The sequence below is a fragment of the Pteropus medius genome, unplaced genomic scaffold, assembly GCF_902729225.1.
Source record: "Pteropus medius unplaced genomic scaffold, Ma_sr-lr_union100, whole genome shotgun sequence".
NCBI lineage: Eukaryota > Metazoa > Chordata > Mammalia > Chiroptera > Pteropodidae > Pteropus > Pteropus medius.
The window spans coordinates 2324268-2340900 of record NW_024346062.1 but is presented as its reverse complement, the minus strand read 5'-3'; the positions used below and the strand labels follow the sequence as shown (position 1 = coordinate 2340900).

The following is a 16633-nucleotide window of genomic DNA, read 5'->3' as shown; positions in this document are numbered from 1 at the left end:
CATCCTGGGGGATTTTAGCAGGCCGAATCTTTTCCCCAGTGACATGACTCTTCTCTTTCCTGTTACACCTTCTACCCGCTCAGGACCCTTGATCTCTGCAAGTAGGGAGGAGGGTAGGCCTTGACATTCATCCAGCGAGTGAGTGAGTGATGGCTCAGACTTCTAGAAGTGTTAAGATTCAATAAGGAATTGACTAACCTGAACGGATCTCTGATAGAGATTTGAGTCACTGCTCAAGTTGAGTATAAATATATAAAAAAATTCCAGGTCCTGACTTGGGAAAGAAGGGACTGCATCTGCTAGTCCGTTCCCATAGTGTCTATCTGGTTAGGCTCTTATGATTTTTTCACAATTTTTTCTACTTCTCCACTGCTTTTTTAAATTGGGTATATTTGGCATGTAACATTGTATAAATTTAAGGTGTACAATGTGTTAATTTGATACATTTATAGCGATACGATGGCTGTTGTATTGACACTTAGCACCTCTATCACATAAAATGATCCTTTTTAGTGGTTGGGATGATTAAGTTTTAGACTCTTAGCAAGTTAGATGATTGTAGTACAATATTGTTTTCTATGTTCACTATACTGTGCATTAGATCTCTATGATTTACTACTCATTGTAAGTTTGTACCCTTAAACAACATCAATCTTTTCCCCGACTCCCCATTCCCTGGTAACTAATATTTTACTCTCTTTATGAGTTTGACCTTTTAGAGTCCACATGTAAGTGATATCATACAAATTTGTCTTTCTTTGACTTATTTCACGTGACATAATGTGCTCAGGGTCTATCCACGTTATCACAAATGGCAGAATATCCTTGTTTCTCATAGCTGAGTAGTATTCCATTGTACATATATACCACATCTTTTTTATCTGTTCATATGTTCATGGTAATTTAGGTTGTTTCCATATTTTTGCTATTGGGGATAATGCTGAAATAAAATGGGAATGCATATATGTCTTCAAAATCCTGTTTTCATTTCCTTTGGATATATACCCAGAAGTAGAATTGCCGGGTCGTATGATAGACCTATTTTTAATATTTTGAGGAACCTCAATATTATTTTCCATAGTCGTTAGGCCAATTTACATTCCACTAACAGCGTATAAGGCTTCCCTTTTCACCAAATCCTTGCCAGCAGCTGTTGTCTATTTTTGATGATGGCCATTCTTACAGGTGTGAGGTAATATTTCATTGTGGTTTTGATTTGCATTTCCCTGATAATTAGTGATGTTGAGCATCTTTTCATGTGCCTGTTGGCCATTTTGATGTCCTCTTTGGAAAAAATGTCTATTATTTTTAAATCAAATTTTTTTTCGTTATTAAGTTCTTTATATATTTTGGATAGTAACCCCTTGCAGAACTATTCTCCCATTCAGTAGGTTGTCTTTTCATTTTTGTCAATTGTTTCTTTTGCTATGAAGAAGCTTTTGAGCTCGATGTAGTCTTATGTATTGATTGGTGCTTTTGTTGTTTGTGCTTTTGCATCATATCCAAAAAATCATCGCCTAGACCAATGTTGAGGGGCTTCTTTCCTACGTTTTCTTCTGAGTCCTTCTCCACTTTTTAAAATTTTCTGATAGTTTCAAGCTTTCTATATCAGCTTCCAAGATTTTGAGGAGGGAAAACTAGTAATAAGACAAGATAGTGTAACCCAGCTGTGTGTTGGTAAATGTTTGACAGTCAGCTCTCTGGAGCCCTGATTTGTAATGCTTGCCAATTTCTGTGGGTGGAAGTACTCCCACCACGGCCAATTTCAAACTATCAACATTTTAACAATTGGCTCACAAAATTCCTAAAAATTTAATGGTTGGTTCTCATGAGCTGGCTTTAGCACACCACTGGCGCTACTTGTTCTATTTGCTCCCTGATTGTATATAACAACTTCTCAACAATGTAGTAAGCTCCCTAAGGGACGGAATTTTGTTCTAGATCTCTTGTGGGCCCATGGTACTAGCACAGTGATAGTCACAACACATTGATTAAAGAAACTTTCATGTGGATAGATTGCTTTCTTGGAGCAACTGCACAGCTAATGGGGACGGGGAAGTGGGGGGCTGCCTCCTCTTTTTACCAGGCTCAAGGAAGCAGTTTAGGGGGAAATATAGGAGCCATAGCATGGTTTTGGTGAGGAAACCAGGTTCACTGAAAGATCAAGACACTCTAAGAATTCAGCTCAGATTCCTATCCAGATTTGATCAGCCAACATACTTTCTTTCCTCTTAGAGATTAGTCTATTTTCATGTATACAATCTGGTATGTACTTCAGTAATTAGAATAAAATCTGAGGATCTGTAGTCTTCCTCACAGACTGCCTAGTAAAGTACTAAGGGCTCTAGAGAAAGGACATTAAAATAGCTATAAAGTTATAACCTAACTGTACCATAGAGTAGGTAGGTGGAGGACCAAGTGGGCCAGAGAGCTCCTGGAGGCCCTAAGGGCTCAGAAAATAACCTTTCAGTGAGATATAAAAAATGAGAAAAAGGAGAAGATTGAGAGATGGTACTCACTAACCAAAAGAATTTATTTCTCCTTCTGGGGTTTACTGGAATTGGGAAAGATTTGTAGGTATAGAACCACAGTTTGAAAAAGGCCTACGACAGCAATGCAGCCCAGAAATTTTTAGAAGGCAGCTACCATAGCAGATCTCCCTGGGAGACTAGATTTTGTCACAGTGAGAACAATTGTTGGATGGGCCTGAGGCCCACTCATTGAAGACCTTGATGTAGGAGCTCAAATGTCCTGAATTATGAGGCAAATATGAGGCAAACGAGATCTCTAGGCTTTATGTGTGGGAGGAGGGTGTCCTGAAATCCTCCATGTCTCATATTGGCCATGCATATGCCATTGTGTTTTCTGACTGTTGAAATTACGATAAAACTGTGATGAGAATGTTTATCCTTTATTTATAATTAAAGATATTTCCAGGAATTCTGGAATAGGAGAGCATATTACTACCCAGAAATATTTTTTGAAACAACATTCTTAGGAAATTTATAAAAATTTGCCTGGATCTTTGCCTTACAATGGAACGGAAGAAAGCTTAGTGCACAAATTAGACAAGTTTCTGTCCTGTACGTACACCAATGCTACCGATATCACCATAGTTTCAGCATGTGTTGCGAGCAGCTTTTTAAGTCATAAATGGGCTTATATGATCCACCTACACTATTGTCCTTGTTACTTAAGAGGCATTCATCCATATCTTCCTCCAGCCAGCAATCATCTACTAGATAGCTACTACATGCCAGGTGCAGTCAGCCCGGTGTATCCATGAGTTCTACATCCGCAGATGCAAATAACTACAGATTAAAAATATTTGGGAAAAAGTTACATCGTTGCTGACATATACTATGTAGTTAGGCCCATGATGATTGGGGCTGTACTGAACACGTACCAACATTTTTTTCTTGTCATTATTCTCTAAATACAGTATAATAACTATATAGCATTTACATCGCATTAAGTATTATAAGCAATCTAGAGATGATTTAAAGTATTGGGGGAGAATGTATGTAGATTAAAAACAAATACTATGCCATTTCGTATAAGAGACTTGAGCATCCTTGGATTGTGGTATCTGCACGGGGTCCTAGAACCAATTCCCTGTGGATACTAAGGGATGACTGTGCTATGTTACGCATTGGAAATACTGAATGTAGACCTGGTTCCTTATTCTCAGTAAGCTTACATCCCCCTAGGGGGAGCCAAATATATAAGTAAGCATAATAACTGTTGAAGGTGCTAGACAGAAGTCTTGGTGAAGGTGTGGGGGGCTGTGGAGAGGGTTTTGGAAAGAATTAGGCAGATATGCCCCAGGATTGATCATAGGGAAGGCGCCCCTGAGTATGTGTTTGAAAGTCTTTATCCAGAATAAGGAGGCTGCTGAGGTGAGTATGGAACTGTTAGGTTTTTGTGCGAAGCTAACTAGAGTGACCAGAGATGAGACCTTCAGCCTGGGCTTGCTCATGCTCAATCTCGCTGACAGACTTGAGCTGAGGAAAAAGATCCCCCTGCAAGTTCATCGTGGATACCTCCGAGGACAACACACACACACTATCAAAGCCTGAGCCACACGTGAGTGCTGAGTAACACGATTTTTAGAAATGATCTCTTCTTTATTGCCATAGTCATATAAAAAGTTTGATATATTTGGGCGGGCAAAAGAAAGCCACAGTGTATATAGAGTTGTAGGAAGTTAAAAATATATGGCTTTAGTGTTTGGAAAAGCAGTTACTAATTGCTTCTTGGGTTTAATTATCCAGGCGATCGAAATTCTGGGTTTGAAACTCTTGAAAATCCTCTGGGATGGTGTCTGTGAACAAGAACAGGCATGGAGGGTTAGGTTGGTGAGGCTCCTTACATCCTGGAATCCTGGGCTACCTTGCCCCGTGCAGGCATCCTGCAGGGGTCACTGTCAGCTTGCCTAAAAGGCCCTGCAGCCATTTTCAACTTCAGGCAGCTCTGCAAATTGTTGGCTTGAAGCCCAGGAGTGCGCTCTCACAGGCCTGAAGAAAATCAGCGGGCAGAGTAAATTTTGAGTCTGTGATTATGGTTGAGCCATATGAAAATAAAGCCTGCTTGAAAAGTAAACCTGACTGAATTTCTCAGTGAACCCCAAATCCGAAGCCAAGCGGTTAAATTCTGTGGGTCTTAATTTCCTTATCTATCAAATAGAAAAAATGCGATCTACCTTTTACTTCAGTTACACAGGGACTATCAGGTTTTAATATGTGGCATAAGCTTTGGGCTTCTGGGAAGAAAGTATGCTATAAAAATAAGGCGACATCATTTGATTCCAGTAATAATAATGTAACAAGAGTGTATCGTTACCATTGCAGCGATACTTGAGGTTGGACCAAATGATGTTTTCTTGGGAGAAGCAGAACACACCAAGCCGGCCTCCACGCATGGTGGTGTCTATGGTGACTCCGGAGTCGGCCACCAACTCGGAGCCTTCATAAAATCGTACTCTGCAGACAACACAGCCAGAGCAGGTATCCGTGAAACTCAAACCAAGGTAAGATGAACTTTCCATCTTGAGACCCAGGGGCCTCACTTCTCATATACCTGTGCCTGTGCTGTTCCATACTCTATTTTCCACAAACCTGAATTGTGCTCTAGCTGTTCCCTCTTCCCTACCAGACTGAAAGCTCTGCTGTTGTGTCCAAATCCTCCCATCTGCTGTCTCTCAGCCACATGTCTCACACAGGTCACCATTCAAGTGCACCAGTCCCCCTGTACCTCTAGCCCCAGCATGGCCCTAATATCCAGGTGGTCAGTCTGAGCCCGGGTGTCTTCTTTCCCCTTTTCTGTGAGTTTAGCCTGAAGTCTTGGAAGTCCTGGCATGCCCCCGAGGACTCTCCTGGGTGAGGCCTGCTCAGAGCTCTGCGATGCAGAATGAGGGTGCACTTTGCTTCAAGTGCAAGGTGAGGAGATGGGCCATCCGCCTACCTGATGTAGCCCACCTGGGGCCTATGCTGCAGGAACCAGCGATAGGACACCTTGTCTTTCCAGCCCACATTCCTGGAGTCCTTCCACAGCAGCCTGACCTGGTCGCTGGTGTCCCCAGTGTGCCACAGGGAGTTTCGGAGATGCTCTCCTGGACCTGTCTTAGACTTAACAGCCTGAACAATGACATGAGCGAGGTTTTAGAACAGAATTCTTAGATCTTTGGGGTAGTGAATGCATGGTTACAATCAGGCTGCCTCGGATTTGGGCAAAAGCATAAACATTTCTACTGAGGCGACCCCAACCCTTTAATAATTGGCACTGGCCAATATTCTACTCCATTGTTCCCCCCATTTGCCTGACAAGGGCTCTAAAATCTGTCCTTTCTTCCAGCAGGAATGACAGAGGCAGCCTCTCAGCCCTCCTTTACAAAGTTGGCCCCGTCAAGGAGCCACGTCAGCCAGTTTCCAACATAGTGTGTCTGAGATACACCCTCAAATCTTCCCCACCTCTTGGGCTAACATTCTCAGCACTGAAGTCACCCAGAGGTTAGAATGTAGCTTGTACACAGAAATGAAGGCAAGGCCCTGGGTGGGCTCTAGTATTCTCTGACGTGGACACTAGCATGAATGCATTCGTTTCCTAGATGAACTAAATGCCATAAGGGAGAACAATTTGAAAGGAGGGTGAAGGACTCAGAAGAAAGGGAGATGAGTGAATGCAAAATGCCAGTACCTTAAGCTGAATGCCAGGTTCTGCAACAGCTCTGAACGGGGTGGCTTGCCAGTATGTCTGCTCCGTCTGCTTCCACATGACCACGTAGAAGCTGGAGCTATCTTGGTAACCAAAGATAAAGCCGGCATAGTCATCATCTGTTTGGGTATTTACGTGGAAGGTCCCTTCGAAGTCAACTCCATTAAAAGCCGTGTATCCTGTAGAGATCAGAATAAGATTAGAAAAGCAAAGCCACACGCTTAGCTAGAGAGAATGAATTCTACACAAATGATAAATGAGGCTCTGGACATACCGACTGCGAGGCCGGGGTCGCTGTTCATGGTCTGCACAATCTCCATGCCCTGCAAGGAGAGCCGGAGGAGTTAAGAGCAGTCTTCGAGGGGACGAAGTGAGCTTGAAGGAAGCCCAGAACCTCAGGCATCACAGGTGAGTGGCCGGTGACGTGTGACCTCCACATAAAAATTACATTATCTGAGGCAGTGTCCTACCTCGTTATGTGCCCAAAGCAGAATAGAAATAATTTTGCCAAAACTCACTTAAGCAGATTCGATAAAGCCTTACTTGGAGAACATACACTTCTGATGAATGTGTCTTCTTGAGTGATGCTGGAAAATCTACTAAACCTCTCTGTGCCTTTCTTTAGTTACACACTGACGGCACGGGAGAGGCCGTCTACTGGAGAACTTAGGAGCGAGGCTGTGGGGTCAGACTGCCTGGGTCCCGACCCCAGCAATCTCAGCCGCTTACCAGCAGTGTGATCATGAGTAATCATTAAAGCTTTGAAAGACTTGATCTCATCATTTGTCAAATGAGGCCAATGAAAGTACTTTGCTGTAGGGCTACTGCGAGGAACAGATGTGCCTGGTTTGTACTCCGCATCCTTTAAATGTTATCTACTACTCTTAGAGGACCTGTGTCTGTTGAGAGGCAAGGCTGAGATGTTGCCAACCATGTGACACTCACCTGGTTCAGAACCACCCAGTTGGGGTCAATCTGGGCGTCCCCTTCAGGGTCTAGGACTACGGTCTGGTAGGCCCTGAAGTCGGTCAGCGTGACCTCAGCATTCTCCGGGCAGACGTCAATCCGATCAATGACCTGGTCCTGGTCAAAGTCTGACTCACAGATGTCTCCCACGCCATCACCTGGTGCAGTGGAGGCAGAGTGGAGCTCAATGCCTACACCCACCACCGCTCCGTGGCCGACAAGGGGGCTGGGCAGGGAGGAGTGAGCCCAAGCTTCACCGCAGGGCTACGGTTTTCAACCCGTGTGTGGAGGGGAGCCCTGACGTCAGCCATGTCTGAGCCTGCCCCGGGCCCACCTTGGGGTCCTCACGGTGGATTGGCAAAGGCCCCCTTATGGGATCAAAAGAACTTCCTGGGGACAGAGGAGAGAGGGCAACTGCTCAAAACTGACCTTACAAGAAACCCTGGTGTCCCCTGAGGATGGTGGATTTTACCAGCTGGTGGATCTTAAGCTGAACTTACATAATCAAATGTCTATAGCACTTTCTAGACTATAACATGTAAAAAAAGCAGAGAAACTGTTACCAGATTTATCTCTAAGACCATAATTTCTGGTGGTTCTTTGGCCAAATCTGGCCTGCAGTGTGTTTTGTTCTGCTGACGAGACAGTCCTAAAATACGTGAATCTGCATAGCGGAGGGGGCGGATTTGGGGGGAGGGGTGTGCCCTCACTAGCCCCCACGGCCCTTGCCTCACTGCTGTCTCATTTCTGGCTGGATGCACACTTGGCCTGGCCCCACAGGCATCCGAGTTTGTGAACTCACCTAAGCCATCTGCTGCTGTGCCTTCTCGCTCTCCTTTTCTGTAACTCCCGGTGAAAGATGGAGAGCAGCTCTCCAAGCCCCGTGAGCAGGAGCGCGTGGCTCATCCTAGGGCTGCTCACAAGCTGCAAAGCAGCTTTTCTCCGACAGTTGGAGACTGGTGTCTACCAGACATCTACTGTCCACATAAGCTGTGGCTACGCAGAGAAGGTATTGCCCTGGGAAAGGTGTGTCACCTAGTGCCTGGCTGAAGGGAGCCTGGGAGTCCCACGCAGCCCTGGGCTGAGTCCACTTACGGTTGCTATCCTCCTGGGCTGGGTTGGGGACCAGCCGGCAGTTGTCTGGTCCAGGGGGCACCAGGTCTGGAATGCCATCATTGTCATCGTCGTCATCACACTCGTCACCAATTCCATCCTTATCGGTGTCCAGCTGGGCACTGTTAATGACGGTGGGGCAGTTGTCTGTACTGTCCTGGTGCCCGTCTCCATCACTGTGGGAGAAGGGAGAGGTGGTTTGCATCGCAGGTCAGCAGAGGGCAGTGAGAGTCCAGCTCTTAGGAGGGAGAGTTTGGGTTTGGGGTTTTAACCAGGCCTGGTCTTTTATCAAACCCATGTGTCCTTAGACAAGGCTGCCCTGTGGACCTCAGAGACCATCTTCTCACTTCCTCACCCAGATGAAATAATACATCACTTTCTACTCGAGAAGAGAAGGGTGAAGTTTGATTTTGTGACCAGACGTTCCTGTCCCTGGAGACGACCAGCTGATCCCTGAGAAAATGTGCCATGGGAACAAAGTGAGGAACAGAACCAGATGGCTCCGCCCCTCACCAGCATGCGGCCCCAGTAGGATACTGGACTCCGCTATGGCTCAGTGACCTCATCTGTAAAATGGGAATAATAACGAAGCCTACCTCCTACTGTTGTTATGAAGATTAAGTGATTAGAATTTTATATACTCAATTTTAATGTAGGAAAAAGCACTTCTATGAGCCTGGTCTTAGTAGCCCTACAACGTTTCCTTTTCTATTACTCTTCACAATTTGTGGCCAGTAGACCCAAGAAGGATCAGATGTGAATGCCCAAGAGAATATGGCAGCCCCTTCCCGAGAGGTTGGCATGTAGGCTGGGCTCAGTCCTCGTCTACAGCGCTTCTCAGAATCTCTCTGCCCATCTGACTTTTCTTCTTTCCAGGTCTACTGCCATGTCCCTAGAGCTTTCCTTAGGTTGATGGAGACCTCCCATGGCTATGTAGAATCCAAGCACATACTCTTTTCACCCTGCTCCACCCTGAGCCAATCTGGGGCTGGGAACTGCCCCTAGACTGGCTAGGATGGAACAGGAGAGAGAAACTAGGGACTAGTCCATGCTCTTTATTCCACGCTTCCCAGATGGGTCCCAAAGTTAGGCCAACCTGGACAAGCAGAAGACGGCATAGCTCAAACAGTGGAATTCCTGTGCATGTAGCAGGGCTGCTTTGTAAATCATAAAACTGAGCTATTTCCATTAGCAGCCATTCTACATAGCCCTGAACATTTTAATGCAAAAACAAGCAGTTCCTGTCTTCCTCCCCAAGGTTCAAGGTTGTGGGAATTAAAATGTAGCAGCATGACTCATTCTATGCAAATACCTAGAGGATGGTGGGTTAGGATATTTTAGAAATAACTTAGCAGTCAGAGCGCAGGATGACCTGCAACAGAGAACATCCTGGATGGACATCGTTTAGGGAAGTTATCAGAGTACCAGACCCATTTTGCACTCAAAAGCAAAGATCCTGTGTCAGACTCTGTCGCTGACTTGCCTCTTCTCATGCTGTGATCACTAACAGTCACCGTCTTCTGCAGGTCAGCTGAGGACCAGCACTGTGCCGGGAGCTTTACCTATATTACCTTTTATTTTTACCATAACCTGTGAGACACAATTATCTCTGCTTTGCAGATGAAGAAACTGAGACTTTGAGAGACTGAGAAGTATGTTTAAGTTCACTTAGCTAGCATGTCCTCTACAACAAGGACAAGGATGGAATGGGACTTGATAGGAGCTGTCCTCGAGCAAGACTTGGCTCAAGAACCACTGCCTGCAGGGCAGCCTCAGAGGCGGCTGAGGAGAGCAGCAACGTTTCTTCCTGCTTTGCCTTTTGGAATCCTTTCCCTCTCATCCCGGTCCCGCCACCTCTAACAGGATTCCCTGCAGAGGTGAAAGGGTGTAGAGCCTTGCACTGCAGGAGCCTCTAGGGCAGAGCTGCACCTGTCTGTTTTTGGTGAAGTTGTTATAGCATCTGATCCAGCCCTGTGTCTTAACCTAGGACTCCACCCACACGGGGCTAGGAGGATTGACAAAAATCCATTTGCATACAATAAATCCACTCAAATAAAGGAAAATGAATGAAAAATTGTAAGAATGATAAAATGTGATCCCTTCGCAAATGACAGCTTTCTATTTTGGGATGATGGTGAAGCTTTCCTGAGCTGAAAGAATAGTAAAAGAGCTCAAATCTATTGAGCACTATCTATGTAACAGAAACTATAACATACACTTTTCATAAAGTAACTCAATCTTCACCATAGCTACGTTCCATTGCCATCCCTATTTTACAGATCGGGAAATTGAGGCACAGAGAGATTAGGTAATTTGCCTAAGGATCGCTGGTCTGTAAGTGAAGGAGCTGGGATTTGTATCTAGCTGTGTCACTCCAGGGCCCATCTCTGAAGCACGTTGCTATATTGCCTCTCCTCAAATATGATCTCACTAGAGTCCCTAAGGGCCCCTCCTGATACTGTCACCCCTCTATATAGAACTTTCGGAGGGGTGTGGTGACCCTGACCAGAGGCAGGGCTACTGTCCCACCAGCAGCTCAATCTACCCAGACATCTCCCAAAGCATGGTAGCAGCTGAAAGCTCTGAAAGATAAAGTTCTCCTGATGTTTCATCTGGCCTTACGCAGCTGGGAGATGCACCATACCTGTCCTGATTGGTGTCACAGGAGTCTCCAACCAGATCGTTATCCACATCAGACTGCAAAGAGAACAGAATGTGTTATTTATTCCTGGGCCTGCACATACAGAATGTTCCAGAGAAGGCAGACCTGGCCCATCGTCACCGGACCTCAGGAATTATTTCTCTGGAATCGGGGTGTTGCAAAACTGTAAAAGGACAACCAGATTGGTGTAGGCACACGGCTGAATTTTCAGAAAAGCCTTCCAAAATATCAAGCTCCATGGATGGGCTGCCTACACACCAGATGAGCATATCTGAAAAGGGCGCCGGGGTAGCATGGTGGCAGGTGGAGACGTGGAACTCTGGCATGGGTCGGAAGGGAGCCAGCCACAGGCACTGGGTAAGGCAAACTGATTCTGCTTTGCTTTTGTGTTCTGGAACTGAGCCAGAGAGTGAGTCACGGGGCAGCAATGACTCCCTACCTCAGAGCTTTAAAAATACATGCCACATCATCCCCCATTATCCAGACAGGATGGAGGAGTGAGAAGGGAAAAGACATGTTGCTGATTGAACTTAATCTGAAATGTCCATACATAGGCTGTGTAGGGGTGTGGGGACTAAAGGGACACAGGGATCCCAGTTAATTCCATGTTAAATTTTCCTTTCAGCAGAAAAAAGCTTGTTTGGGGCATCGTTGAACTCATATTACTAATCTCATAGGCGCTCTACAGCCTGTGAGATTGGTCCAGAGGGCCTCAGAGCTCCTGTGATGTTCTTCCTGTCACCTCCAGGCCTAAACTATGCAATTTCACCACTTCTGCTCTGCTGGGTATATGGCAACGGCACAGAACTGAGCTGGTGGGCCCTGCTGTTTTTCTAGACACTGGTCTTGCTTGAGTCTTTGCATGGGGGAGTTCAGCCTAGAGTTTGAATTCCCCTACATCCTACTAACCTGGTTAGGGTTGCTGACATCAGGACAACTGTCACAGGCATCCCCCACGCCATCACCATCCTTGTCCCGCTGGTCACGATTGGCAACTTTTGGGCAGTTGTCCAGAATATTTTTTATTCCTGTGAGAAAGGAATGCTTCCCTGAGTCAGGCGAATGTCACACACAGGTCTGGAATACAGCCTATAGGTGCTATACACAGGCATGTGGTGAGTGACATCCGCCTGGGCTGTCCTCAGAGAGCCACTGCCTTTTCCAGTAGTTATTTGGAGGTAACATCAAAGGATGGATTCTAGACGACTTAAAAATGAACAACTGATCTGAGGCATTTATCTACTGAGTTATAATTTGTTTAAGATATCAAGGGCTGTCAATGCAATTTGTCATGAGGGCTAGGTGGGCTGACCCTGGAGAGGGAGGACCCTGTAGGGGTGTGAGCTAGACCTAGGACCCAAGGGTCTGGGCAGTGGGGTGCTGGAGCTAGGCCCATCGTGCCTCTCTTTCCAGCTTCCTGTTCAATCATGTCCTCTCATACTGGTATCGTGGAATCACTGGTGGGGGGAGTGGTATTTACATTATGGAAACTGACAAATGCTGCAACTTGGGGCTTTTTCGGTTTGTTTTGTTGAGCTGGTTTGTTTACCGGCACACCACTGGATCTGGGTCATTAGTTGGGCTTGTGGGGAGGTGTGGATATTCTGGAGTGGTGTGTGTGGGGGGGTGTATGTCTAAAAGAAAATTTTTAAGGGCCTGTGATATGTTTTTCAGAAACTAGCAGATCCAGCCTATACTTTGACAATAGTTGTGTGTATGTTATGGAAGCTATACAGGAAAAATTGTCCTTCCTCAAGACAAGACTGTGCTCCAGAGAGTGCCATTCACACAGACTACAATCCACGCTCCTTCGATGGACCCTGGAGCTGGGCAATGCAGCCGCCCTGCCTCCACGGCATCTCCAGGACAGGCAGGGGATGTCCACATCTCCCGTGAAATGCCTGATTCTCTGCAGGAGGAACCTGACCCAGGGGCTGTAGCCTGTGACCCTACTCGGGGTCCACTTGTTCAATTCTCCACTTCCAGGACTCTCGTGCATGAAAAGGATGGTGGGAGTGGGGAAAGGTATAATCTGGAAGACAGATGCCCTGCAAAGACATAGCCCTGACGAGCCACTGCTTGAAGTAAGTCCTGTAAATTTGCTAGCAATGACGTAGAGTTCCAGAAACACCCAGAGTTATTAAGTAGGGGAGTGGGCTGTGGAGTCTCCTTCTACAGACACAAGTGGACCTTGGGTCCCCCAGACGCAGGCTGCGTGGAACCACCCAGAGCAGGAAGGCCCTCTTAGTAATTCTATTCTTGGCCTTAGCAGGGAACAAGGGAAAAAGGACAGAGGAGTCCCTAATATAAGACAAAGTGAGACAAACTCACCATCCCCATCCATGTCATCGTCACAGGCGTCTCCTTTCCCATCCCCATCAGTGTCTCTCTGGTCATTATTTAGGACATCCCGGCAATTATCGCAGGCGTCCCCGAAGATGTCTTTGTCACTGTTCCTTTGATCCACATTGTGAGTCAGGATACAGTTATCCTAAAGGATCAGAAGACTGAACACTGACTCAGACTTTTACAGCATCCCTACCGTGGTAGATGCTGGCCAACCTCCACCCACCATGGTCATAAGTTGTCAGAACTCAGGAGGCCCAAGTTCATCAATTTTATATTTTAAACATTTGAGAATCTTAGAATAAAAAGTTGCAGTGCTAAGGGAACGCAGGCCTGGAAACTAACATTTGGGATGATTAATATAAATAGTTGACTTCATAGGCTTTCTTCCACCATCCCTGGCATGTGGCAATTCATAGGCCTAGCAAAGCAGGTACCTGCTCATTCAGGATCCCGTCTCCGTCAGCATCCTCATCACAAGCATCGCCAATGCCATCTCTGTCTGCATCTTCTTGGCCAGAATTTGGCACATACTTGCAGTTGTCCTAAGGGGGAACACAGCTCAGAGAGACATTTACGTCTATCTTTTTTTTTTTTTCCCCCAGCTTTATTGAGGTATAATTGATGAAATTGTAAGATATTTAAAGTGTACAATGTGATACGATATATGTATATATTGTGAAAGGATTCTGCATATTGAGTGAATTAATAGGTCCATCACCTCACATATTTACCACCCTTTACTTTTTTTGCTGAGAACGTTTACATTCTACTTTCTTAGTAAATTTCGATTATACGATACAGTGTTATCCACTATAGTCATCATGTTATTCATTAGCTCCTCAGATCTCATTCAACTTACAAATGAAAGTTTGTACTCTTTTACCAAGTTTTCCCCATTTCCCCCTATCTACATCTGTCTTAAGTCAAAAACTATATTTGCTCTCAAGACAACTGTGGCTGCCTGGCTTCATTGCTAATGGCTGTTTTGCTACATTTGAGATGCGGCTACTCTAAAAATGCAAATTTAAATGGAACCTGCAGAACCTCTCCCCCATGTAGATGTGGCTTTGGAAAGCCACAGAGAGAGTGTGAGAGTGTGAGAGTGTGAGAGTGTGAGAGTGTGAGAGTGTGAGTGTGTGAGTGAGTGAGTGAGTGAGTGTGTGTTCTCCAGCTTGCCTTCCTTACCTTCTTGCAGTTCCTGGCAGAGCACGGCAGTTCTTCATCAGGGTAACTGTCAATGTCCACATCCTTTCCGCAGATGTAGCCATCACCAGCCCATCCGACTCCGCACTGTGAGGGGAGAGCCCATTAGTGGCTTGGGAAGCTGAGCCTGGTGGGAGGCTGGTGGCTTACATGGGCCTCTGCTCTTGTGCGTGCATCCCCGCAGGGAGGGCCAGGAGCCAGATGGCATTGTTGGGTATGATTTTAAAACTGTTTTTTGAATAGTCTAAGGGTTGAAAATTCAAAAGGTACAAAGGGAGATATAGTGAGAACTCCTTCCCACTCCTGTTCCCTTAGCTTAGGCGATCGAGGAATCAGCTCTCATGCACAGTTTCAGAGACGGGCTATGCACAGACAAGCAGATACACATCATTTTTCTTTTTGTCCTTTAACACAATGGGTAGCATTCACATATACACTGTTCTGCACCTGGATTTTTTAAAAAATAGTATCTTGGAGCTCTTTCCATATCACTCTGTGGAGATTTATGTCCTTTTTTTTTCATGGCCACAGATATATCACACATAAGATGATATGCATGTGCCTCAGTTAATTCAGCCAGTCCTTTGCAGGTGGGTGTCAGGTTTTAAAAATCTTTTTAGATTGCAAACAATGCTACAACAAATAATCCTAGTACATGTGTCATTCTGCACATGCACTGGCTTCTCAGTGTGGAGTCCCTAGTTCGAAGGGTGTTTGTAATTTGGAGTTGTCGTCAGTGTTCTCCCCGTGATTCTCTTACTTTCTTTTCCTAGTAGAAATGAATGCATGAATGCAAGAATGGGTAGAGCGACTTCCGTGGCACTTTCCTTATCATTCTTGAACCACAGTCATATCTCCGAATCTAACAGTCTTCTAGATCAATTTCTACCAAAGGAAGAACCCTCTAAAGCAGCGGTCTCCAAACTTTTTAGCACCAGGGACAGGTGCTCCCATAAGAATCCAATGCCTAATGATCTGAGGTGGAGCTGAGGCGGTGATGCTAGTGCTGGGGAGCAGTTGAAAATACAGATGAAGCTTCACTCGCTCGCTTGCCTTCCACTCACCTCCTGTCTGTGGCCCGGGGGTTGGGGACCCCTGCTCTAAGGTGCTTTACCTGTATTCATACCCTTTTAACAGGGGAAGGGTCCCACAGGTGTAGTTCTGGGTCTGTATGTTTGCTGCTTCTCTGGAGAAGTCTACCCAAGTACTGGACCAGCACCAGCCACTGAAAGCAAGCCTCGCTGTCAGCAGAATAGTCATTAAAATACCAGTTATTCTGTACCAGACTCTCTAGCCGTTTTCTCCAATTGTTTCAATGATGCTGCAAGGTCACTGTTATCCTGTCTCACAAGAGAATCAACTAGGCTCAGAGTCTCAGGCTGGGACTTGAACTCAAGCTTGTCCAGTCTGATGTCTTTTGCTATTTATAGGTGGTTAACGTGCACTCTGAGTTCTTCCTTGGATATTCCAGATCTTAGGTGGCCTAGTTAAAGGACGTCTGACAAACCAGAAAGAAAGAGATAGGTATGAGATGGAGCCTAGGAACCCAGCCAAGGAGCAGGATGGGCACCTGCAGGAGAGGCGGGCAGAAGGAACACTGGAGAAGGGACCTGGAAAACGACAGGCAACTAAAAGGACAGAGAGAGGGAAAGGGTGTGGGGAACAGAGGGCGAAGAGAAAAAGGAAACTTTACATAGGAAAATGTTAAATTTAATGTTAAATTTCCTGGCCTCACTAATCAAAATAAGGCGATTTAAGACCAGTGACTTTCTAAGTGGCAGCCGGCCTGTTCTCAATCATCTGTACTCTCCTTCTGCAACCAGAGATCCTGAAGGCAGGATTCCAAACACCCCTCCTTCCGCTCAGCGGCTTCAAAAGGACCTTCAAAAGGCTTGGAAAGCTCAGCTTTGGGGTATGGTCCTTGACTCATTTTAATGAAGAAAAAAATTTCCTCTAGGAACAAATACATTTTTAATGAGCCATTTTCTGGCTGATTAAATTATTTCAGTAGTCACACCAAGTGTATTAATCCTTTACCATCTGTCATTGCGCCTTATTACAAATTCAAAAACATATTAAGAGCACTTGGACTGCACATGTACTGGTTTCCACCATCCCTGGGAAGTC

The 16633-nt window shown here is 45.6% G+C and overlaps 1 protein-coding gene and 1 long non-coding RNA gene across 2 annotated transcripts in view; one reads left to right on the top strand and one right to left on the bottom strand.

Annotated features, from left to right (window-relative positions):
• Positions 1–1388: 1388 nt before the first annotated feature.
• LOC120612480 (uncharacterized) lies at positions 1389–7412 on the top strand. The gene is made up of 4 exons (XR_005655450.1): positions 1389–4086; positions 4851–5029; positions 5854–6621; positions 6839–7412. It is a non-coding gene; the product is annotated as an uncharacterized LOC120612480 (long non-coding RNA).
• Positions 4114–16633, bottom strand: part of THBS4 (thrombospondin 4) — a 45264-nt gene continuing 32744 nt past the window's right edge. Inside the window, exons 11-22 of the mRNA XM_039874916.1 lie at positions 14489–14593; positions 13738–13845; positions 13286–13445; positions 11864–11982; positions 10937–10989; positions 8275–8468; positions 7159–7337; positions 6488–6536; positions 6196–6392; positions 5464–5636; positions 4843–4982; positions 4114–4324 (exon numbers count right to left, since the gene is read on the bottom strand). Coding sequence (XP_039730850.1) covers positions 4263–4324; positions 4843–4982; positions 5464–5636; positions 6196–6392; positions 6488–6536; positions 7159–7337; positions 8275–8468; positions 10937–10989; positions 11864–11982; positions 13286–13445; positions 13738–13845; positions 14489–14593 — 1539 coding nt within the window. The 3' untranslated portion in view covers positions 4114–4262. The remainder of the gene's footprint in view (positions 4325–4842; positions 4983–5463; positions 5637–6195; positions 6393–6487; positions 6537–7158; positions 7338–8274; positions 8469–10936; positions 10990–11863; positions 11983–13285; positions 13446–13737; positions 13846–14488; positions 14594–16633) is intronic.